At 52.0% G+C, this 23779-nt stretch overlaps 7 protein-coding genes across 7 annotated transcripts; 1 reads left to right on the top strand and 6 right to left on the bottom strand.

Moving 5' to 3' along the window:
• Positions 1 to 3116: 3116 nt before the first annotated feature.
• Z517_09158 (uncharacterized protein) lies at positions 3117 to 3572 on the bottom strand (the record flags this gene model as incomplete). The annotated part of the gene is made up of 2 exons (XM_013425068.1): positions 3117 to 3254; positions 3306 to 3572. 2 exons carry the CDS (start codon positions 3570 to 3572, stop codon positions 3117 to 3119), a joined length of 405 nt encoding a protein of 134 aa, XP_013280522.1.
• Positions 3573 to 4395: 823 nt separating this feature from the next.
• Z517_09157 (uncharacterized protein) lies at positions 4396 to 6375 on the bottom strand (the record flags this gene model as incomplete). The annotated part of the gene is made up of 8 exons (XM_013425067.1): positions 4396 to 4620; positions 4675 to 4896; positions 4970 to 5099; positions 5157 to 5268; positions 5331 to 5477; positions 5546 to 5782; positions 5834 to 5938; positions 5991 to 6375. The coding sequence occupies 8 exons, from the start codon at positions 6373 to 6375 to the stop codon at positions 4396 to 4398; spliced, it is 1563 nt and encodes a 520-aa protein (XP_013280521.1).
• A 9168-nt stretch (positions 6376 to 15543) lies between these two features.
• Positions 15544 to 16410, bottom strand: Z517_09156 (uncharacterized protein; the record flags this gene model as incomplete). Its single annotated transcript, XM_013425066.1, has 1 exon — positions 15544 to 16410. One exon carries the CDS (start codon positions 16408 to 16410, stop codon positions 15544 to 15546), a length of 867 nt encoding a protein of 288 aa, XP_013280520.1.
• A 1578-nt stretch (positions 16411 to 17988) lies between these two features.
• On the bottom strand, positions 17989 to 18848 carry Z517_09155 (uncharacterized protein; the record flags this gene model as incomplete). Its single annotated transcript, XM_013425065.1, has 2 exons — positions 17989 to 18315; positions 18363 to 18848. The coding sequence occupies 2 exons, from the start codon at positions 18846 to 18848 to the stop codon at positions 17989 to 17991; spliced, it is 813 nt and encodes a 270-aa protein (XP_013280519.1).
• A 1571-nt stretch (positions 18849 to 20419) lies between these two features.
• Z517_09154 (uncharacterized protein) lies at positions 20420 to 21185 on the top strand (the record flags this gene model as incomplete). Its single annotated transcript, XM_013425064.1, has 2 exons — positions 20420 to 21052; positions 21111 to 21185. The coding sequence occupies 2 exons, from the start codon at positions 20420 to 20422 to the stop codon at positions 21183 to 21185; spliced, it is 708 nt and encodes a 235-aa protein (XP_013280518.1).
• A 931-nt stretch (positions 21186 to 22116) lies between these two features.
• Z517_09153 (uncharacterized protein) lies at positions 22117 to 22368 on the bottom strand (the record flags this gene model as incomplete). The annotated part of the gene is made up of 1 exon (XM_013425063.1): positions 22117 to 22368. One exon carries the CDS (start codon positions 22366 to 22368, stop codon positions 22117 to 22119), a length of 252 nt encoding a protein of 83 aa, XP_013280517.1.
• Positions 22369 to 22888: 520 nt separating this feature from the next.
• Z517_09152 (uncharacterized protein) lies at positions 22889 to 23633 on the bottom strand (the record flags this gene model as incomplete). The annotated part of the gene is made up of 2 exons (XM_013425062.1): positions 22889 to 23486; positions 23512 to 23633. 2 exons carry the CDS (start codon positions 23631 to 23633, stop codon positions 22889 to 22891), a joined length of 720 nt encoding a protein of 239 aa, XP_013280516.1.
• Between the last annotated feature and the right edge of the window lie 146 nt (positions 23634 to 23779).

The following is a 23779-nucleotide window of genomic DNA, read 5'->3' as shown; positions in this document are numbered from 1 at the left end:
GTTACAGAGGGTCCATGAAGCACATCCATCGCAAACTCGAAAGACGCAGGGGACGATCTCAATGAGATCTTGAGATGCGCCCGGCCGCAGGTTTCCACCCGGCGCAGACATCAGAGCGGCGATCATGCCTCGAGCGCCGACAGACAGAACGAGAGCGGGGACGTGAATCAATTCAGAGCCAAGTGTGGTTCAAACGTTGGCTGTCAGGAGGGCGACAGAGGCACGAAGGACGGCACATTATCATGAAGCGACGTTTGCAGCCTGGATCGTGACCTCAGACTTCAGAAAGAAGTGATGATTCTGCCATTTGTAGGCGGTGAGACCCGTTTTGGTCTAGCCGGAAGTACTCGTGCGGAGAAACTGGCAGCCGTGCGGGGAAGGACTTGGTGCTGCCGAGGTTACGAGGCTGCAGACATCGAGGCTCGCAGGCAACGAGGCTGAGGCACCAATTCTACAAGGCGTTGAGGAAACGACGCCGCCGTGCGACCAAGCCTTGACATGGCTCTCCTCTCGATTGCGGTAGGTAGCCCAGCCGACTCGCTGAGACTGTTCGAACTTGTAATGCCACTTTGTAACTTAGGCAGACGGTCAGCTTTCGCTCCAGCGACATTCCACCCCAGAAGTCCGGGGACGAGGCACAATTTATTTCGCGGCCGTTGTGGAACAGGCTGTTAGGCGCGAAGACACTCACCCTTCAAGACCTCAGTGTGCCAGTGTAGGGGAAGACACAAGTGAAGCTGACTACCGTGACTTGCCAGGAGAAATGAAGGCATACCCCCAACGAAGCCTGACCGTCACCGCCTTCCCGCAGGTCAAGTCTCTGGGCTAGTTCCCTCCCTATTTGCATTCGCACCAGGGTGTCCGGTGTCAGGAACGCGAGGGACTTCTGTGCGCCTCCCGGCTTCGGCGTCGTTCACACCACCACTTCGCCTTTTTCCCTGCCCCATGGTAAACATCATCACTGGCAGCAACGTCGACTCATCTGGCTCCTGACCCTCCTCCACGTCTTCGAGTAAGCCCAGAGGATAAACACCTTGCTATGCTATGCACTCTGCGAGAACGATGAGTACAGGGCGTGAAGTAATATTTTCACGTGATCAGAAAATCACGTGCTGGCAGTTATTCCAATATGCGCAACATTCCTTCCGTCGTTGGCCATCGACATCCTCCAATCGCGAATGATGCGCTCATGCTTGGTCCTACAATAGGAGACGCTAAGTTCCCAATTGGTTTCACGGCGTAGCTGTCAAAAGATGAAATCCCTAGTCACGTCAGCGAGTCAGCCAGTCTGCGAGTCTGCGAGTCAGCGACAGAAGCATGCTAGGGGTGGAAGAGTTACATGGGGAAAATATGCTTTTCAGACACCTCCTTCAGGCAATGCTCCTGCCCGAGTCGGGACGTTTGTGACACAGCAAAGCGATTTTGAATTTCGGCGAGGGCATGGCTCAGAAGTATGTTTGCCGCGACACCGCCCTTATTCGCAAGGGGTATTTCTGGGGGGAGGGGAGAGAACAGATGACCTCAAACGGCTCAAAGGTTAATCTCTCGCCCTGTCCGACGGAATGGCTGTGGAAATTAAATCCGGGATGCAAACTTCGAGCTAAACAGAAGGGGGCTTGGGGTTTCGCTCGCCGGTGCCAGAAAACAGAGTTGAGGGGGAAAAGGATTTGTCCCCAACTATCCATCCCCTGTCTTTTCCATCCGTGACCCTACCAGTGGTCTGTACGGAGAAGCGCAGCCATTTGATGTGTGTGTGTGTGTGTGTAATCTTATATTCGTATGTATCCGCTGCTCGAGTCTATCCGTACCCTCGGCCCGCTTTAACCCCGACGACTGATCCCTTGCCGCGACGAATACGAGCATGCCTCGCTGGAGCTTGTGCTGTTCCGGACACCGGCCCCCCCCCTCTTAAGAAAGTTAATTGCGTTGTTGGATTTTCCATGACACAGCGAGCGCTTATCGGGTAGCAACAGCGTATGGCTCTCCAAAATCATGACTCGACCACCGGAACTCCTTTCGACGACTCCAGTTGTATGCGCACACGCCCGAGAGACTAGTTTAAAGGGGATGCGGCCAAAGTGCCCGAATCCGGCTCGATACATGGTTGGCACTTGGAAACTTCTTTCGCTCCGCTTACCAAGCGTTATGTCATGGGCCATCCCAACCTCGTCTCCAGTTCCTGAACCTCTTCTGCGATCCGATCCTGTCACGGACCTGGTGTGCCAGGGGGGAGATCTGTTAACTCGACAGAACCTCAGGGAGGGCTTGCTCATTCTAATGAGCGAGCAAGCGGCAGCTAAGCCCACGTCTTCACGGCTTGGTGTCACTTATTGGCATCGACCGACACATTCCCGGATTACTTGACCGTCTCATCTGCCCTTCGCCGAGGAGAACTGTCGACTTATTCATCCCTTTGGTGGGTGGCGGTCAGGTATGTATCTCATCGAAAAGTGTTCGCGTGAGAATCTGTCGCGCAGACGCACGACGACCCGTTTTTATCCCTCACAGGGCGGTCACTCAAAATGAATGGTCACGCGATAAAGCCCTAGACTGTGGCGGGGATGGTATGCCAACCAGGCGCGGACTGCTTACAACTACAGAATCCGATTGACCTCTTGTGGTGGAAGAGTGATAAAGACGCGTCATTGGTTCAACCTGGCTTTCCCCCTTCCTTCCTTTGTCAGACCCGAAAAGTTCATTCCGCCTCACTATTACTCCGGGAGGAAACACTCAGGCAACAAACCAATGTTGCAACAGTCCGCAGCGCTCTCAATGTCGCCATATAATATTGGCAGTTGTGTCGCGGAGATTCACGTGATTCAACGGCTTGGCGCTGCCGAGGTTTATGCGAGACAAAGGAATATCTGTCCAGGGGAGGATCTTCGGTGGTACATATGCGATCGACGACGAAACGGTTTTGAAGCAGTACTGCCCACACTGTGACGGCACCGTTGAGCGTCAAGTGTTTGAACGTCAGGGCCGTCATCCCAACAACGTGAAATACCTGGGCTCGGAGGCAGTGGAGGATGGGATGAAGAATCCCTGGAGTATCAGTTCCCCTCCTTTTTCCCCCTCCACCGCCGTCGACTTCTGGCTTGGAGTTGTCACTCGCAAGGTCAACGCAGCGCGCCGTAACACCTAGAGCACGGCTGGGGTGAGGTATCAGGCTCTTCGCCCGAAGCGTTGCTGCGGAGAGCCATGGACCGGCAGAAATTACCGGCGGCCAGCAACACGTTGACAATCAGGACCTGCAGCTGCGCTCCGGTCAGTGATAGCTCGGCCCTCCCGGGAGACGAAAGGCTCACCGTGTAGACAAACGACCGCTTGTCTTGAAGGATCACCAATGGCACTATATTGACAAAGGCGACGATTGCGTAGAGAAATGCCCGGCAATATTTACTCAAGGTAACGCGGTTCGAGGCGGGCATCTGCTCGGGAAGCACGTTCCACCGTCGAGGCTTCCATTGACCACCCGCTTCCAGCTTTGGAATCGATATGCAAGCCCAGTGGATTTTGATCTTGGGGTTGGCGAGGCTGTTGAGCAGATAGACTATCTTTGTCTCAGAGGCCATGTCGAAAAGAGCCAAGGGACGCCAAGAGATATGGGATCGAGAGAGCTGCAAAACAAAAAAGGGTCGAACATGGTGACTATGTTAGCCATTAGTGAACAGGAAGAAAGGGCGGGTGAAAATTTCGAAGCAAGGCTGGTGGGAAGGCATAATTTAATGGTCTTGCTTCTACACAGGAACAGAGTCGAAATGTTCCAGCATGCCTCTGCTGCTTGATGGAGGTGTATGCACGTGCAGGCATGTTGACAGCATCGCGTTCCACCACTCATCTGATCAGAAGTTGTGTTGCATTTGCGTAGTTCCTGTCCGCAGGAACTAAGCGCGTTTCATCCCAAAGCAATCTGATTAGCTCGCTGACTCTCGCGTAGGACACAGTGACCTCCATATTCCGTGGGGCAGGGAAGATCTGGAAACCCACAGGCCAGTCCTGCGCCTTCAAAATCTGGTGGAAGATGATGTTGATTCTGGTTGGAGGTCGCCATGGGTCCTTGCCATTCTCCAGGTTCTGTATTGTTGAGTGCTGGTGGCCTTCCTTATCTTGGTCACCGATCTTGCTCACTCTGACCGTGCCGGACGATATTCGGAGGAAACAGACGCAATACTTGGAGACTGGGCCTGGAGGGCGGCCAGCGCCGAAGGGAGCCTCCTAACTTTGACACCCCAAGACGGCCAGAAGCACCTGATCTCATTGGCGGATCCAGAGGGGAAGGCAATACCACCCTCAGCGCTTCTTGCTGGCACAATGTCTAATAATTTCTTGCCTTTCAAGTTGAAGCGGCGTTTGGACACCCACAAGAACCTTGGAAACAGTCCGCTCTAGCCGCAACTACAGCCTTGGGCCGTTCTCAAAACTGAACAGGTTTCTCCCGCTGGCAGGATCGTTCCTCACCCAGCCCTTTCTGCCGATCGGTTCCGTTGTCATGCTGCACAGCTGTTTCAAGGTCGACTCGTCGGCATGATTGGCGATGAAGCGGCGGTTGTTGTCTGTCAATCGACCGATTATATGTCCTCGGAGGGGAAGCGAATCGCGGCCAAAGTCAACCGTGTAGGTCTGCAGGGATTATCAGCTCCGCGGTGGACAGATACCGACAAGAAGGAACATTACCTCAACAACCGCAGCGCCATTTGCTCGTTCTTCAACGGCTGGAGGCTGCGCATCAACAACGACTTCGGCAAGTGGTGGTCTTTTAGGATACGGTGATCCGTCTCGACGTGGCTGGGTCGACAGAAGAACGACATGCTGGTAAGTCATGATCCCACCATTGGCGAGGACGAGCCCGACTTTGCCTCTGCCGGCGCGGAGTGCTCGCACCATTTCCGTTAGGGCCTATCGGAAGAGTGCGTTGAGTAAAAGCTGCTGCAAAAGCGAGTTCGGTCCAGTGGTCCCGGGAGAGGCTTACATGCATTGAATAGTTGTTACCCGCGCCGCCGAAAAACGTCAGGCCTCCAAGGAGCGTGACCGGATGCTTCGGGTCAGGAATGGGAATGTCTAAGTGACTGGAGGCTATCTTCGGCACGATGGGAAAACATCTGAAGTTTGTGTTAGTGGATTCTTCCCCACGCCTCGGTGCCGTGCAGTTCACAGACGAGTAGAAGTCGTAAAGATCGACATCTTCCTTATTCACGGTGGAGGCGGCAATGGCGGCGTCTAACGACACGGAGATCGAGGGGCTTGAGTAGAAGTTGGGGCGTTCCCAGACTACCATGGCAATGTCATTCAACCCCGGAACCAACAAAACCATCACGTTCTTGGGAACTTACAGTTCAAGCTGTCCCTGGTGCCGGCGCCACCCAAAGCATAGATCCATTTCTCTTCGGGAATTCCTAGTTCTCTTGCGAAATCGGTCGAAGTTAACAGAACGGCGGCTCCGATATTAACTGCGTTCATCGCGTTCATCAAGAGAGGGTCTGCACTGATCAGCATTCGGGCCTTGGATTTGTGTAGGGTCTTGATGGACGAGGGGTTCCCATCGTACAAGGAAAACATATCATCCGATTCTTGCTGGTCACTGTTTTGATCGACTCGGCGGTTTCGGAGTTTCCGTAAAACCAAGCATTTGGATTCTTTCGGGCGACGGCGGCAAATTCTCCGTACAGATTGGCTGACTCTTGGAAGTTGTCCAAGATGGTCTGGCCGCGATGCGCTCTGAACCCATTCTCGAAGAGGGGATACCCTTGGATGGGTGCTCCAATTTGATGGCGCCCGGCAACGTCTGGAGCATTGTTAATAACCATGTCAGAATGCAAGCCGGCTGTCAACCAACTTTTCTGCAGCTCTCGTGTGGTCGGGTCTTCGACAGCACGAATAGTCTTCTCAATGGTGGTCCAGCCCGGGGGTGGCATGATTTTGGCGGCCAAACACGCCCTCACTGCTCATAGTCACACTGAATGAGCGCCGAGACATCGGGATGGCCTACTCACGAGACGCGAGAGCTTCACCGCCCGTCAGAATGGCGACTTTTGCATCTCCGAGAGATATCCTGCGAGAGGCTTCATCGAAGAACAGGCCTGGCGTACTGCCTGAGTTGAAAGGGTGGTAGTGCTTATGCTTTGGCGCGATGCCTAGATGATGACAGAGAAGGTCTGGGAGGTCGGGATAGGGCCACGTCCAGCTGCGGACGACATCGATACTCTCGACACTCTCTCGGAGCTGTGTTGCTGCAGAGGGTGAGAGGTTTGTATCTTGAAATGCCGTCTCGATGGCCTGAATCATCAATTTCAGAGGCTCCACCGCTTCTTCTGGCTTTCTGGATCGATTCAAGGCATCGCCGACGCCTACCACGATGGGGACCAATCTCGCATCCATTTTTAATGTTGATAGGGAGGGAGAGAGAGAGACAGATGGGCTGTAGTTGAATTACCCCGCCTTGTCCATCTGAAGTTGGAGTTGTCGATTGGGTTTCCCCGAGGGAAGTTCAGCCGAATGTGAACAGAGTAGATCAGCTGCTCTCGGTGGATGTCCGGAGATGGAACAAAATGTGAGCGTCTGTCTGGTTGGCCAAATGTTTGTGATCTGGCCTGGAATTTCGAGGTTTTCTTTTTCGTTGGTTAAATTCTCCAGGTCCTCGTCGCTGCTCTGGTGCTTGACCTCCTGGAAATGAGTGATGCAGCCATGCAGCCATGTAGCCATGACCACGGCTTTCTTCGAGACACTCTCCCTAGTCCTCGACCTTTCAATGGAGAGCGAAATGGTCTTGTGATGGAGGTCTCATACGGGGCAACTGGCTTCGATTTGTGTGCGCCCAGCAGACACATTGGCTGCCATTTTGGGGTGCGGTGCCTGGATAGATGCGTCCTGTTTCAGGATGTCAATCCCCAACGTTGCTTGGAGTGCTCATTTCGGCGGAACCGAGAAGGAACGCGTCAGGGCGCGGACTGGACAAGCAAGTATCTACATAGATGACGGTACCAGACAACCAAAGTCGATACTGCTGTTGAAATATCATCGGTGTTTCCTCCACGCAAGTTCTGTCTACCTGTCGTTCTTCATATTCTCTCGAAATCCGATTGTATCCTTTCCCATACCATTCTGATCTTGAAACAACCAGATTAGTTTTCGCGCGTGCTGTAAGGCACTAGACAACATGTACACTGCTTCCGAAGATTCTCGGTCAGAGATCTTGTTTGCGCCGCACGCTATTTAGCGAAAAGGGACGAATAGGGTTGCAGAGGCTCGGAATGATCGTGGGAACGCCGGTACCGCTCCCGAACGTACTTTGCATCGTCGTTTGAGTGAAATGGATGGAGAATAGAGCCAAGGGGGCTGCAAAGTCTCGATGGTTCAGGTCATCAGCCTCGTGATGCCGACTTTGGGTATATCGAGACGTGTAGTGCAGGTGTAATGGCATTGTACGATTTATGTAGGATTTGCACATCTCTTTGGGACAATCGCTGAAGACCTCCCGGCGCCATTGACTTGATCGCTCCTCGACCGCAATTGGTGTCGACAATTGTTCCTTTCTTAGGAACCTGATCAGTCACAGATGCACAGATCTCGGTGAGCTCTCTGTCAGCGGTGTTTCAGCCATGCTCGCGCTGCAGAGTCGGAAGCAGGTGGGTATTCAGTGGTGCTGGACTGTAAGCCAACCCTCAAGTTGGACTGTGCGAGCTCTTCATCTCACTCCTCGAACACACACGAGCAGATTCCAATTTGTCCGCCTTGTCCGGGAGTCAGTAGGTAGGGTCCTTGTCCGCCCCGCATAGACCACCAGGAAGTGCACACAGTTGAGTCCTATCACATAGCATCTGTAGCGAGCGTCACGAGAGACTCAATGCGATATCAGAAAACCATCGTGTTAACAAAGACTATTCCGCCGGGGACCATATGGCACAGAACACTGGCCACTTCGACCGGACTAGGTGTCAAGCTGGTTGCTGGCTGCTCTGGCGGTGCGGTAACCTGGGATGTGCTGGAGTCATCCTACTCTAGCGAGGTCCTCCTTGCTTCTTGTGAAGATAGATACCATGACAGACCCTCAAATGAGTCCTCGAGCGATGCATCTGGCAGATACCAGCACAAGGGCCGGACGAGTCGTATTCCCCCAGCCAATGTAACGAATCTGTCCAAAAAATCGAGTTCCGGGCGTTGTAATTGGCCGGCATGAAGTATATTGTTTGAGTGATAAGAGCGGCTCCAATATGTTCTTGCAGGGGCAGGAGAGTCGAGATCGGTACCGAGTCCATCTTGTGGGTCGCCAGAACGTGTATCTTTGGAGCACCTCAACGTGTCCATCTTGTCGACCATCCTGTTCCGTCCGGGACGCCATCACGATCACAAGTCCTCGAGCTCCAGTGTCATCAATAGCTCAGACAGCCTGGCTGATTACAGTTAACATGTTGTTGCGACATGTCAATGACGCGAGGACGACGAGTCCCGATAATGCAGGAAAGGTTGTTACTTCTCTACCAGTACTCTGAACATAGCAGCCACTGAAGTGAAGCTCCCCGACTGTTCTACCACGAAAAGCTCTTGCGAGTCCTTCCAATTCGATGACGAGGCTCCGATTGGTACTGAGTGCAGAGCACATTCCGGTCAACTACACGTATGGCAGCAGCATCGGAGCGCTTCTCTGGGGAGAATGCCAAAGTGTTCGACAGTTCGTCGCTGACAGGAGAGGGCAACACCTCCCTAAGCAGGATCTTGGATCGTCAATGGCTTCCCCCTTGTCTCAATCCATGTCCAAATTCTTGTAACGGCACAGTGACATGCTCTCAGTCCTGCCAAATTTTGTCTGCTCGTGTCCACATCGGGGGCTGGGTCAAGTGGCAATACATCTGCAAAGTCGCACTTGACTGGACATGTTTAACAGTCCACGGTCACTGGAGGACAAGCCTCGGGACCAGGCCGGTAAATCACACACTTTCTATTCCCATCTGCGGAATTGCTCACTAGCCACGGAATCTGTCGAGGTACCGCTAACCTTGTTCGACACAACCATCACCCAGCCAAAACGGGCGAGAGGAGCAGGACAGTCTCTTCAATGAAGGCGCCAACTGTCACCTTCTCCTCCGGATGTCGGTGGCCGGCAGTTTCAGCAGGGCTTCTTGCTTCGGTATCGTCGAGCCTTTGAGGGACAGTAGTCTCTATAAAGGCGAATGTCGGATTAATGCTAGATCCGAAGTCGACGCAGGTTCTGGGAAGACCATTAAATCGTATGCTTGAGAGTATTGGCCTCCAACGGAACATCGCTATGAGGCAGAACAGTGGGAAAGAACGCATGAAGCAATCTCCCAACGGAGCGCGTACAGTCGAAGGTGTCAGATCGACGTGGGTGAACGCCCCGAGCGATGGGTATAGATCCTGTTCGAGCCACAGGAGTATTCAAGCTCGAGAGAGCTCCTCCTCATGAGCATTGATGGAGTGCGAAACCTGTTTCGACTCATTTGTGCATATGCTGGCCGGCCAACGACCAGGACATGGTACCGGCTCCTTCCCTACTGCGGGGGTGACTCTTTGATGTACGTTGCATTTTTGTAAAACGAGGATCCGTTCGAGTTCGTTCGAGATCTTTTCAAGCAAAAGGAATCCCGTGCAACGCCCGAGGAGCAAATTGAGACGATGTACGCATGACGAACATGAGGTACAACGGATGACGGGAAGTTCTGAGGCATCAATACCTGAAGTCTTGTCAGTCAACACGAACGACGAAAAGTGAGGGCTGCTTACCCATTCGGTCTCGATTTCATCCATAAGACTCGCCAACGCAATCGGCTTTGAGGCTGGGGAATTGCGGCTTCCGTCACTAGAGGAAGGTCAAACAAATGGATGAGCAGGATACATGCCCGGAGTCTGCTTCCACCTCTGTTAGCGGCACTAGGGATTTCCAGACCCCAACCTTGACGCTGACACGATCGGCGAAAAATCGTGGGCTGCAAGAGAGTATGGACAAGAAATCGACCGCAGAGCCAGAAGTTTAAGAGCCAATCACTCTGGGAATATCGAGATCGGAGAGATATCATGTGTCAATGTCCTAGGATCCTTGATTGGGCACCTATCGACTACCTGTAGTCAACATGGCCGGCAGCGCGGAACAGGCACTCCTACAACCCACGGTCTCACCAGCCGAGTTCTGCGTGTATCGAGGATCAAGGTATTTGGACTTATGAAGGAGGTAGACCTTTCTCTTGACGATTGCGAGACAATGCACCGATTTCCTCGTTCAGAAACCCCTGTGTCCTGGTGAGTATCGTGCAACGACTTGTTACCCATCATAGCACAATCTACCATCCTTACCCAGGGCGTTATCACAATTACTCCACCAAAGTCAGTCTGCTCGTGGCAGATCCGCGGAGATCTATGTGAACAGCTTCTTCAGGGGATTGATCGTGGCGACGTGAAGGAGGATGACACAGTGCCTCAGGCACTTGTTCCTGACACTTGTGCCGGTGCACTTTGTTCTTGTTCACTGCATCTGCTCTTGGCCAACCCGACGGCTGGTCCATTTTCTCTCTTCTTACAAAAGGAAAGGGATCGATCGGCTCGGAGCGACGGCCGGCGTGCAATCAAGCAGAGATGGGCGACGAGCCAGTGTCAGAGAAGGGCTTTGCGGACATTGAGCATCCTGAAGACAGCCACAAGGAAAACCAACCACAATGCCTGCATATAGGACGCATTATGAACATGATCAGTCGGCGTGTGATGAGGAGAGGAGCAAACACAGCAAGAGCAGTCCGCAGTTACAAAGCACAACCATATGATCGCTGCTTTAGACGGTCAGTTCTCGGGTTTTCTGCAAAGCATAGGGCGGCGAGGGGCACTGCCTTGATATTGACTAGGGCCCGAGCATGTCTACCATACCGCACCTTTCACCTTGATGCTGAGCAGATCTTGGCTTGGTGGCACTTGCATACTTACATGATCACTATTCACATGCCCCTAGGGCCTGTCAAATGCACCTTCTCCAGGGATCCTCGTCGTCAAACACCATGAGATGCCGTTGTCACTGGACCGCGATCTGCTCGACAAGCACCCGCCTCAGTTGATCTCAACCTCAATAACAAAGACGGAGCCATGTGACGGAATGTGCAACTGACTTCATGAGAATGAGCGACATTGACCAGAGAGCCTGCCAGCTCAACTTCTCGGAATCTTGCTGGCGGAGTGTCCGCCTCCTCCTCAGCCTGCCAACAACCCTTTATTCTCTATCACGGCGAGCTCTTCCCTCGTTATCCCAGTCGTGATCTTGCTAGTCTAGTAACTGCAGGCTTTTGGCATAAGAGAAAGGTCGCAGCATGACTGGGACATAAATCGCTCCTTTCTTGACATGGCGGGTTTCCCACCTCCTCGAAAATACCCAAACAGTCTTGTTATTGCGGGGGGTGCACACAGGCCTTGGAAGGGAAAAGCACCGGAAGCGGACTTCGAACTAATAGCACGCTCTTTAGGTTACCTCATGGCTAGCCATCACTAGCCTCCTTCAACAACGGCATGACACTCATCCCCCTGAGCGGAGCAGGAGGCCAGCAAATGGGAAACCTTTCGTTTCGGGAACAGGATATCAACCGGAACTTGACGGATTGCAAGCACCCTTGGTATAACAATGTGAACGAGGACACTTCGGATGGTGAGGATTAAGGAGACAAGGCAGAGTCCAGAAGACCGTGCGTTGGTGTAAGAGTCTTTCCTGCCGAGGATTCCGTGTGTCATGGACAATCCTGTCTAGTCGAAAAGGGTCCCTCGACCACAGGAAAAAGGAAACGCAAGTCGAAGCCATCTGCCGCCAAGATATAGGACGAGAAACGAGCCCTGAATAAGTCGAGACTGCAGCTCTCGACGGCGCCAAAGGAGGTCAAACGGCTGCACAGCTCAGAGGGCGGGTTGATTCGTTCCGGACCGGCCCCTCACGTGTCGATTCTTGCTGCTCAACTTTGGAATATGTGTTCGAACTCGGCGGACCTGCTATGCTGCATCGCAATCTCGCAACAAGACGCTTCGGATTATCCATGGTGAAAAACTCAACATGGAGAATCTGTTAATAACCGCCTTCTTCCTTGTCTCGATCGACAACGGAGCATGTACTAGGATACCTTTCAACTATTTTGAGGCAGAAGAGCTTCCGAGTCGAAGATGACGTATCAAGAAGTCGCGTTCGAGCTAGTCGCCCCTTGTGTAGGAGTCAGGATCACCGCCCGAGCTATCCTCTGGGCGTAATCATGAATGGCAACACCCGAAGGTGCATAGCAGAAAAATCAAGTACCTGCCTGGTCTGCATAGAGTTTTGCACAGAAGGAATCGCAAGACCGCGTCCAACTAACAAGGTATTGTTGCGAGCGGTGTGTCGAGAGCGTTGAAGGCTGCCAATCATGTCGTTTAGTTGCCCCTTCTCAATGAGAAAATGTCGACCGCACAAACTCCCTATTGGAACCATAGAGTCATTTCAGCTTGGGAAATCAACTACGGAACGTGTCGTTTGCACTGAAGGAGCGGAAGCTCGCGGCAGATCGTGGTTGACGTCAAGCGAAGACGTTCAGACCGGAGCCAATCACATTCGTCTTGTCCAGAATCACGCCCCACCCGATAGTCCCCTGAACTCTCTTTCTACAACAAACTGGTCGATAATGAGCTTGTTCATACAACGATGTGTTGGGTTCTGTATTTAGGATGCCTACTCCCCTATCAGTCTCATACAGCATCAAAGCTCAGGACGTCCGGGGGCCCCTTTGGAGTGACTTGTCAGCCAGCAAATTTTGATCGAAGACTTCCACCATCACCGCCTAACCCCTGCTCTTTGACTCCGACACCACATCGAGGCGGACACTTGGCGTTCCTTTGACGTGAAGTCTAGTCTACCGAAAGTGATGCTCAGAGGATAGACTTATCTGTCGTTCTGGCGGCATCTTTTCTCCAAGCACGACGAACGAGTCCAAGGCGACTTATCGGATCCGTGATGCCGAATCCAGGCCTGTGCAGCCAGGAAGTCGCAAACGAGCCGGTCGTGGCATCATCTGCACATCCGCAGCGATGGAAGGCATTGTCCTGTACTAGCACGCGGCTAGGGATGGGGCGACCCCGAGTTATACCGATGAGGAGCGAAAGTCAGGCATCGGGAGCTTGCGAAATGAATCTCACCATATACCTTTCACAGAATGACATTCACGCACTGACAGACTATCAGGACGTCGGGAGACAGCCTGGAAGTATCATAGATACCACAGAGACGAGAGTTGGGGATGATCGCTGCATAGTGTAGCTCATGACGAAGCAATTGAAAATGATAGCTGTTGGGGCCCCGCCATAACTCAATGATCCCAGTGATGGGAAATTGGTTCTAACCGCCTTTGTCCTTGACCTCGTGATCTTGGAGCGAGCTTCGAACAAACACGTAAAGCTTGTCATCAAATATCAATGTCGTAGATAGCGCCCCGTTCAACCGCCATGTTGTCAGACACGTTTGTCGCACGGAAATCTCGCCAGGGACACCCTGTTGTTGTCGGGGTATATGAGAATGGCACACAGGCATGTCGCGCTGGCCACATACCATTAGAAAATCACAACAGTCTCGATGCGAGCCTTCTCGAAACATCACGGTCGCTCAGGCTCCCAAGGCGCGGAAAGAAAATGTTCGTATGAGAGGAAACATGCAGGACATTTTCGGTTGCAGGTCGTGAAAGCGAATATGCTGGTAGATGAAATTATGGGCGCAAATTCGTCAGCAGGTCAATAAAATAGGCCAAGTACAGACCCTCCGCGGCCTGGACACAAGGCCTGGAACCCAAAAGATTGTTCATCTCGGGGATGGAGCTCGAAGGGATATGTTCGGGACTCATTAGTAGCTTCCTGCCGTAGAGACTATCGTTCCTTCAGACGAGGGTAGGACCTTATATAAATGACTGGATCACTGAGTAGGAACAGAGAGTCCTTGATTCAGCGGACACTGTCGGTTTGCAGTTTCTCTTTCTCGTTGAAAAGAAACACAGAAACATGAGCATACAAATGGGAGGCCAAGTTATCTGCCTAATCAAGAGCTTGAACGGACCTCGAGTGTTATTCCCTTTGATACGAAAGCAAATTATGACAGTTTGACAAGGCTGCACGGCTGCACAGATAACGGTGATAGCAAACAAGGCCGTAACTTTGGCCTTGGTGTGCCTCCAATCGTCGAAATTCATGAAAAAAGCCATGGTCGGCTTGACCTCAAGGGCATTATTCCAATGAGAATGTCCACGCTTTGCCATATGTTGAAGAAACCAATGTGGACTGAATGAGAGCAACGAACTTGAGAAAGGACTCGAGATAAAAACATATTTCATCAATAAGATGAAGTGGAAGCTTCTTGACACCGTCGACCATTGGCAAAGGAAAGGGAATGTTCAAGGACCGACCGACAGGCTTGTTTGTGAAGAGCTCTGTGCATGATATTCGAGAGGCTTTCAGTTGGTTAAGTGGCCTGGGAGCAACGCCACATTACAAAATATCGTCAAACCTGGACATACTTTCCCAGTGTTCCTGAAACATATTGGCGCGGCATTGATGAGTGTCGGTCTTTGATTTCGCAGGGTATCAAATCAGAGAGGAGCATAAGAGAAGTCCCATCTCCAGCACAATGACTTCGCGCTCATCAGCAAGAGAACCCGATACTGTGTTTGCCTGACATGTATAGCCGGTAAGCTCAGGAAAGCTGCAGAAAAGACATGTGGTTCGCCACAGACACACTGTTTTTGGGACCATTGTTCGCTGACAGCGCACCAGTATTCCGCAAAATGAAAAGCGCGGATTCATTAATAGAAGGGCTCCGATAATGTGAGGTTCTGAGCTTCGTGGTCAAGAGGTAAACTGGATTTCGGAATAGGTGTTGTAGAACCTATCTCGAAGAGCTGGGCATCATTTCCCTCGTGCCGTAGTATCTGCGCCTGCACATGCATACTTCGTGCCAGGCTTAGGGCTGCTGCAACATTTCTTAGGACGCCAATATTGCCGTGGAAGATATCCGTCCATTCGCTGACTGCCGTGATCAACGGTCGAAGATTATACAATGGTGAAGGCCATACTCTCTGCCATCGCTGATAACACTATCCAGAGGATATGTGTCGTCAATCCGCTGTAAGTGAGAGACGTGTCCTCGTTCAGATTGTGTTTCTCTTCGTGTCAAGCACATTCCAGCCTCCCACCCAAAGGTATGCCCGGAGCCTGACAATACGGAGATGCTGCGCAGATCCAAAAGTGGCTATTGATAACGATACTACCAAGCGATAGTGAGACGTATTATTGAATGGACAGCATACGCCACTGGTATCTAATGGTACTGTGCCCGGACGTCGACGGACCAGCTTGGAGCAGCGAAATCCACATTTCGGTCTGGCGGGAGAAGGCGCCCGAGGCCGGGACAAAAGCCAGCATAATGCATTGTAGGGTCCCTAGTAATCAACGTAATCGGCATTCTGGCGGAGGAAAGACCGCAGCGGGAGAGACAACACGTCAAAAGTAAGGGTTGATATGACTAAGTTGTGGTGCTGCAATCGACCCTGTGGTCGTGCTTCAGTGGCTGCCGTGAGCTCGGTTGGGTGGTAAGGATGTCTGTACAGACTGTTCCAGCTCTTTGATGACGGCCCGATCCGGCCGACCTTTGTCTTCTTCTCTCACCAGCTCCCCCGACTCGAGCGCAGCAGACAGCTCATGGCAGGTCGCGTACTCCTTGTTCCAACACTTCTCGATAATATGTCCTAGCCAGAGCCCCTGGGTGCTCGGAAGGTCGTTTCTTAGTGGGAACTCGGCGATCGAGGCTCCATGAAGCTGGTGTTTATAAAGATCAAAGCTGCACTTGTCTGCTGTAATGGTCTCGTAGAAGACAGCGCCGAGCTGACCAATCTCTGTGTGTATGGTGTAACCGTTATCGTCACAAGTCTGGACATTGCAGTCGATATCGAGAATGGATGACTCGGAAAAGTCGGATAACTTGATCGACAGGTCTTTGTCAACAAGGAAATTTCTCGCGCTGATATCAGCGACAAGGACGCGGCGCTCGTGGACCGCAGCAAGAGCGCGAGTCATCTGGCGAAACCAGTAAAGCTGTAGCGTGGGAGGCGGGAAATCAAGAGTTCGATTTCGCGCGAGGAATTGGCGAAGATCAGCGTTTGCCATATAAGTCATTCGAATGCCCGGGGCTTGAAGATCGAAGGACTCAATCACTCCGTCACAATTGCCGAGACGCTCGAAGACATTCTTCTCATGTTGGATTTTCACAGAGTAATCTTCGTTGTACGCAACTTTGACTGCAACGCCGTTGATCAAGAAGACGGCCCCAGTGCCGCCCTCTCCGACATATTGCCCGCCCAGTCTCTGCATGTCCGCTATCGTCATCGCGTCCTGTATTGCTGAAGGCAGAGGGCGCTTCAATCCTGCCATGGCTCCGCACTGGTCACAAGGCCTAGAGCGCGAATCAAGGCGGAAACAAGCTGATAGAGGTGAAGGCCGTCTGCGATGAGATCTCTCCTGGTGGGATTATGGCTGGACCAGCGTTCCTGAGGTACGAATGGGTGCGAAGCTCGAGCGGTTGAGGCTCGGGCGCAGGGCGCAGGGTAGTGCAGCTAGTGAGGGTCTGGGGGGGGGGGGGGGGGGGGGGGGGGGGGGGGGGGGGGGGGGGGGGGGGGGGGGGGGGGGGGGGGGGGCGGTTTGAGAGGCTCTCCTTGGGCCTCTGTTCTTGACCACGACTATCTTGATGTTAACCTCGAAAATGGTACTTGTTCCAATATGGTAGAAGCGTCGATTGTCAGAGCGAGACAAGGCTTGATAGGGGTGACATGCGACTTAGGTGCGTCTTGCCCATGGCGAAGAGTTGCGTTAGCGAGCCAGTAAAAGTGGTTCAGAAACTTGTCCCTGGAGAATGACTGGAGTCATAGACGGTGCGCGTGAGCTGCTTGAAAGAGGTACGTATGCGCGAGACGACTTGGCTGAAGGGTCCAGTGCGGCGGCAGCTGCAATCAGGCTCTGGGATAGTGGTCAAGCTGGAGTCTAGAAAGAATGTTTGCGTTACCTAGAAAAGGACCCTACAAGATATCAGACACCACAACGCGACAAACGTGTCAGCTTTGGCGGCGAGGCTCGCGGAGTTGGCGATTCACGTGATCATGTCAGAGCGCCGCTGTGACTCAATGGAGGAACATGGTGAATTCAGCTAGGTCCTGGGGACCGTCTAACTATATACCTTCGAGTAATTTACAGGGCCCTACTCGCGCTAGTCCGAAGGCCTTCGGCCGAAGACTAGCGTGACGGTCATTACACGTCCTTGGCATCTCTGCCAGTCACACCGCAGTATTCTGCCTCACTCTGTGAATGGTATTTACCTCCTCTTTTCAGCCATCCACCGACATCCAATCAACACCATCGCCCGCATCAAGAGTAAACCGAGAAACTCTCGGTGGAGACCGTGAGCTTGTTCCACGTATGCACATCTTATGGCCACACCTATTTAGCGATGGGGGGCTGGCACGTGTCCACTATCTTGTCACGCTTTGATACTAGCGATAGAATCAACTTCAGATTAACAAGTTACCAGTGATTGAAAGGCTCTCTGGAGGGCAATACGAGGCTGCAAGCAAGGATCCTGGGTCAATGGATGTGACGCTGGAACTGGTCATTCTTGATTAACTAGGTAGTTCCACGACATGGTGTGGTCTTTGCCCTCCCTGCCGCCCTGGAAAGGACCGAGAGAACATGCCGGTCTTTGAAAATCCCAGGCTGGGACGAGCTTTCGCGCACCGACCACGGAGTACCACCAAATTCTCTCCCTCGCCCTGTCGATTTTGGGCAGCAGTGGCTGCTTCTATCCGTGGCTTACCCCCCGCTGCACGGGCCTCTGCCTTCAGCTCTTGCTTTTCCTCCCCATCCGCCTCACAATATTCCAGCAAGCTGTTGTCGATGTCGAGTGCAGATCCTGAGATTGTGAAACTAGTCCTCCCTGTACTCTGAATCCTCCTGTTCCTGTCACAGTTCTTCCCTCTTCTCCTCTTCCTCGAATTGTCTCAACCGTGCGCCAGAAACTTCTTCTGGGGAAGGATATCGAGGATGCTGTAGCTGTGGCAGTTCAACTTCGTCGTCGACAAAATCCACACCCTGCTCACTGCTGTTTTGATGCCTCAGTGCCCGTTCGAAATATGTACAGAGTTGTGATGGTGTGATCTGAACCTTGGTGAGGTGCTCAGGTAGATCATTGATCTGTTCAGCTATCGCCCTAGTTGGTGCGAGATACTCAAGGGAGAGACAGAGTCCTGAGAAATCGGTATTTGGGACACCATTCTTGTCGCAGAAAACCTGAATTTTGGTCAGCTTGAAACTGTAGAAACACCCAGCCGACTGACCTCTTCTTTCACTATTTGCTCAACGGCTAATTTCACCTTCCCTGTTCCTGAGGGAGTGAACTTTGATCGCCACATTGATACCGTAGCCTGTTTCCCTGTTGGGTATGGAAATTTGAAGCCAATAACACAACGGATACTGCCCTTGCTACCCACGATATATTCTTCTGCAAGGATGGGAAGGTCTTCCTTTCGCTGTGAGTGCGCGACCTCGATAACGATACCCGGAAATCTGGCGGATTCGTGATGTAGAGAACTATCAGGCCCCTTATTGCATTCAAGCTCCTTTTTAGCGTCCCCTTTTGGATCCTTCTCGGTGGCCATCTCGGCGTATCCGTGGAATGACAGGGTATTTGCGGCGGAAGCGGTACTCTCAATGTTCTTGACAAACTCGTGAATGAAGGGGTGTTGAGATGCACGCAGCTGGTTAAGTATTTTAATCGCGATCATCTGGCTGAATACCGCATGGAGACGTGTTTCGAGGCCCATCGCAAACTCTTGTTCGAAGAAGGAGTAAAACTTCCTGAAACACTAGTTTAGCTTCGAGTCACTGAAGGGACAAACTTCCAAAAACCTCACCGTAGGGTATCAAAAGGCTTGTTGTCCGAGAAGAATTCCACGAGTTGACGGTAGGTAGCAGGTGTCAGCTTGAATCGCACCCAGGAGTATGGTTCGACAAAACATGAGGCTAAGGAACCTTGGACGCGACGCACTGCAGCTTCAAGTTCTTGATTGCGATCGCTGGGGGACGAGGCCGCAGTCATGTCCCGAGAGGCTTCACTGCGGAGGCGCGACTGCTCTAGGTCTACAGGCGTGCTCTGTGCTGTTAAGTGTTCCCCAGTGGGTCGCATCTCAAAGGGTTCACGCCGGTAATGGCGCGTCGACGACAGAAGCCTGGTATTATTGTCGTGCAGATAATCCATCCTTCTTGTCGGCGGCATTTACTTGAGACGATTCAAGAATGTGAGACAACATCAAGACATGTCACAATGTGGAGACGATCAAGAGGAAATGGATTAATTAAGTCTAACGTCAGATCATACAGCCATATACGAAATGCCTCCGGTCGAGCATGAAGGACTATCAGTGCAAGTTGTTGACGTCACGTGCAGCACGGACGTCCTGCCGCTGTCTGCGCACCTCGAATCGTGTGTGCACTTCTTACACGGGAATTTGGCAAGGAGACGGGACTGCATTGGCCCTGGAGTCGTCTACAAGACGTCATTTTTAGCTTGTCGCTTATCAACCGAGAATTCCTTTAGTGGTCCCCGTGGATCGGATCATCGGAAACTGAAAGTCAGCCATCGGCCCCAGAAGCCGCGCTCCCCACCAGACTACAACCAGCAAGTGTGAAGATGAGCTGCTCACTTTTAGCGGCTTTTCGACAGATGGCTCATCCGCAGGGCTTGTTCTCACGGTGGACTCTTAGTTCCGACGCGCCACCCGACTTCCATGGTTCACACTACCTAAAACGCGAGATAATGGCGTCGATGATCGCAACCCAGCCCTTTCGTCCAAAACAGCATGTTCAGACCAGTTTCTGCTCAAAGAACCTACGGTCCAGTCAGCTCCGAATGACCCAACCGATCTCCTCCCTCTCGCTCCTTTCCGCGAGGTGCGTCCTCGGTCCTTATCATTCTCCCAGCACTCGCAAAGAAGAAAGAGGAGGGCCGGGTTACAGTCAGCTCCATTCCGACGACACATGGTGTCTTTACATTGGTCTCTGATACTGGAAACGTGGTAGCTGCGCTGAAGCGGAGAGCGTAAATCTTGGGTCTGAAAATTGGATTTGCGCAACGTCAGATGCTCCAGCATGATCGTGTACGTGAGATGCAAATGACGCATCTCTTACCCATGTAGCTCCAGTGTACTGATTCACAGACACAACGAGTGATGTGAACACCAGCATTTTAATATATATATATTTCCAAGTCCACAGCCACTTCTCCCCGTTTTGTTCCCCCTCAGTGTTCGCCTTCCGATGCACCGCGTTTCTAACGAGTTTGCATGGGCCCTGTTTCAAGCATGGAGGAAAGTATCTTTATTTCGAAAGGGACACAATGGTTGAGCTTCCACAATTGTACCACCGCCGACACCGGAAATGGGGTCTGCAAGCCGTGTTGGAGGACCGAGAAGCGTACAAAGTGAGCTGGTGCAAGTTTGAACCCCCAATTATTACCCCTCAACATCTCCGGAGTCCAGGTGATATGGAACACAGCTCGACCTTACATTACGCTTTATACATTGGCAAGGTTAGGTACGGTGCATCATACGCCACCGACAATGTACGGGAGTTGGACCCTGCCCCTTTCCAAGTCTTCCTCCATCCCGTCGACAAGAGTTTTTGGATAGTTTTCGACGTTTATCCTATGCATGGTTTTGATCGGTTCCCAGAGGAAGAAGAGTGGACGGACACCGATGAAGAGGAATTCAACGTCGGTGAGGGGAATCGCGTAACGGTACGCGTATACCGCCACTCAATTTGGGACGCGCTCGAATCTGCACCTCCTGTCGTTGCTTGGCGCATACCATTTTCTGACATGCAGCGTATCGCACGGCGGCGCACATATGTTCGTGGTCTCGTTAGCACGGTCATATTCGACGATAACGGACCCGTGCCGCAAGTGGTCGTGGACGGGTATGATCCTACCTGGAACAGCTCCGTTGGCCCGCGGCCACTGATATATGCGCCGGTGAAAGAGTGCTGGACGAAGTACAGGGAGGAAATCTTGAAGCCAGCGGCGGCCTTAGCTGCTCGTGGTGGGATCCAACGCTGCGGCCGAGTTCCAACAAGACCCTGGACCAAACGATCCGTCAGCCGACTAGATCTGGAAGATTCGTCCACACCTACTGGGGTTGGTCAAACTTCAATGGAAGCCAACAGTCTTGGGGTGGGGATGGGGTCAATATCTTTGTGCAGCAAGTCTGTATTGGTGTTTTTGCTGTTGGAGGAGGGAGGCCGAAGAGTTCTGTCAGGTGTATTGGTCAAGTGTTACCTGGGTCTTTTGTGTTTTGCTCCTTTTGCCTTCCCCCCATTTCCCACGACGTGGAAAGAATATGGGGGTAAAGGTGGTGCCTCAAACCCGGGTTGTGTTTGTCGCTATCTTAGATCTAGTCCATGATTGCATTTTACTTTCCCCCGAGAAATCAAGCTGCAAAACTCTCCCTGTAGTATGCAAACATGAGCAAGTCACTGTAACAGGCACTCACTGCTCGACATGATTACCGCGGAGATAGAGTACCATGCAAAGTAGTGACGCGCATGTATTGATTCACAGGCTGAGTGATCTGGACATCCCTCTTTGCGGGGATTGAGGGCGTCGCCATTGGCGGTTCTTGAGAGTAAGAAGTACTGAGATGTCTTACTCTCTTCCGCTTCTTGTGCTCCCAGCTCAATCCTTGTCTCTATTTCATACTTCTCCAGTCGTTCCACCGGTGATCTCATCCTGCCACCGCCTCCGATACTCTGCCTTGAGATGGACCTGACGCAAACATGTTCGTTTGTCGCTCCCGAGAGGCAAACTACGCAAATAAAACGCCAAAGAGTGTTACGGGAGAGACTGAGGAAAGGCAACTGCTAAGGAAATGCATAGTTTCTATCTTGATGTATACTCTGAGCCCCTACACTCGTGTCGAGGTAGATTTTTCCAAGCCTGCAACCTTATCCACCTCTAAATATTGTCACAGTATCTAACAAAATCTCTCTGGTACATCTTTCCAGGAAGCCACCATCTCTTTCCGATCCCACAATGGACATTCACACCTCGTCAATACTAGCCCTCTGCCGCAAGTGAATCGAAGTCTTCACCTCGCGACAAGTCCACGTCCAGCTGTCTCGGGAAAAGCGTTGAGTGGCATTGTACCCGAAAGCATGGCTTTTTGTCGAGTAAAGCGAGAAAGGGTCACCTTGATCTTGAACGTGCCTGTCGAAAACCCCATCTGCCTCGTCGGCGTTGCGGACGTTTTCAGTGATCATGATCAGGCCGTTGCCGAAGGCCAACCACTCCATGCTGGTGTGAATTTGCGGCTTAGGTGGAGGCAAGTGAAACATCGACGTCAATACTTTCGCCCAGGTACATCCTTCGAGCACTTCTCTAGCGTCTCTGCCCTGCAGAGCCACGAAGGAACAAGCCATGTTCATCCCATCCAATCATGTGTCCGTCAATGTTGTTGGCCAGCTAGTTCGTCCCTCTGTGTTGTTGAGTGAAGGAGTGATTCCAGAGGTTCGTCCATATTCGTCAGACTTTTGGCGACGACGTTCGAGCTGCATGTGGACGTCGTCTTCGGCGCAGTTCAAGTTGGGGCTGAAAAAAGTGTTTCGACTTGCCCGTGTCCGCTCACCCCAATTGAACAAGTGATAGCATTTGAGACACGGAGAACACGGACTGAACGTCACTTTCGAGGCATCAAGCCCAACACGATATGCTACTCCCGGCTCATTTCCGTGGTCGAATGGTGTAAATCCGCTGTTTTTGACTTGGTCATCATATCTTGCAAGCCTACCTGGGGGTTGTTGCTTTGCAGACTTCTCAGGGTTGTGAACGATATTTTTGCTGTCCTGCCAAAAGGGCGCCCAGTGTATTCGTTTTGTCGTCCAACTCGCTGTCTAGACCCCCAACAAGACGGTCAAGACGCAATTTGCCGAAGGCGTTGCTGACAGACTCAAACGGGGACCATCGCATCTTGCATTCCCCCCACACCATTCCTTCCTCGGCAGCACATACGAAAATGGTGGCAGGAAGGCCTGTGCTTGGGTTGAACTTGACTTTCCGCCGTTCGGGTAATTTTAGCTTCAGCTTCTCGAGCACTTTTGCTTGGAAGGCACCTAAACGAGCTGTACCAAGAGCTGTGGAACGTAGTTGTAGGCTGTGGTAATGCAAGTCGATGAGGAGCCATAGGGCCGAGACAGTTGCGATTTCCCATTCCGTTTTCTCTAAGTTCAGATTTGGTTGGGCCTCGAGGATTGTCGTCTTCAATTCTTCCAAGGCTATGCCAATTGTTTTCAGATCGGATTCGTCCGCTTTAGTTTTGGGGAAAGTCTTATGTTCCTCGAACTCCTTTTTCCAAAGTGATATACTGGCATAAAAAAGGCCGAGATGGTTCCAGATGTGATCAACCGTCTTGGGTCTGGGTGTTGAGAGACTCCTTTGACTTGTCGGCTGTACCTTTGCCGATAGCGTGCATGGTGGAGATCATGGTATCAATACAAACAAGGAAAACGAGAAGCTTTTCTTGTCCGTCTTGTGTCGCTTGTTGACCTTCTCTGAGGGGCATGTTGTTCTGTAGACTCCATAGGTCGTGGACGTTGAATATCTGAGTGGTATATTCCATTGACGTCGATTCGAAACAACGCTTGTGTAGCAAGGGGATATTGTAGATTGGGAGATCAAACAGATACACTGCCAAAAGGAAAGAGAGCC

The sequence above is a fragment of the Fonsecaea pedrosoi genome, assembly GCF_000835455.1.
Source record: "Fonsecaea pedrosoi CBS 271.37 unplaced genomic scaffold supercont1.6, whole genome shotgun sequence".
Lineage (NCBI taxonomy): Eukaryota > Fungi > Ascomycota > Eurotiomycetes > Chaetothyriales > Herpotrichiellaceae > Fonsecaea > Fonsecaea pedrosoi.
The sequence above is the reverse complement of the archived record's forward strand: the minus strand, read 5'-3'. Positions and strand labels throughout refer to the sequence as shown.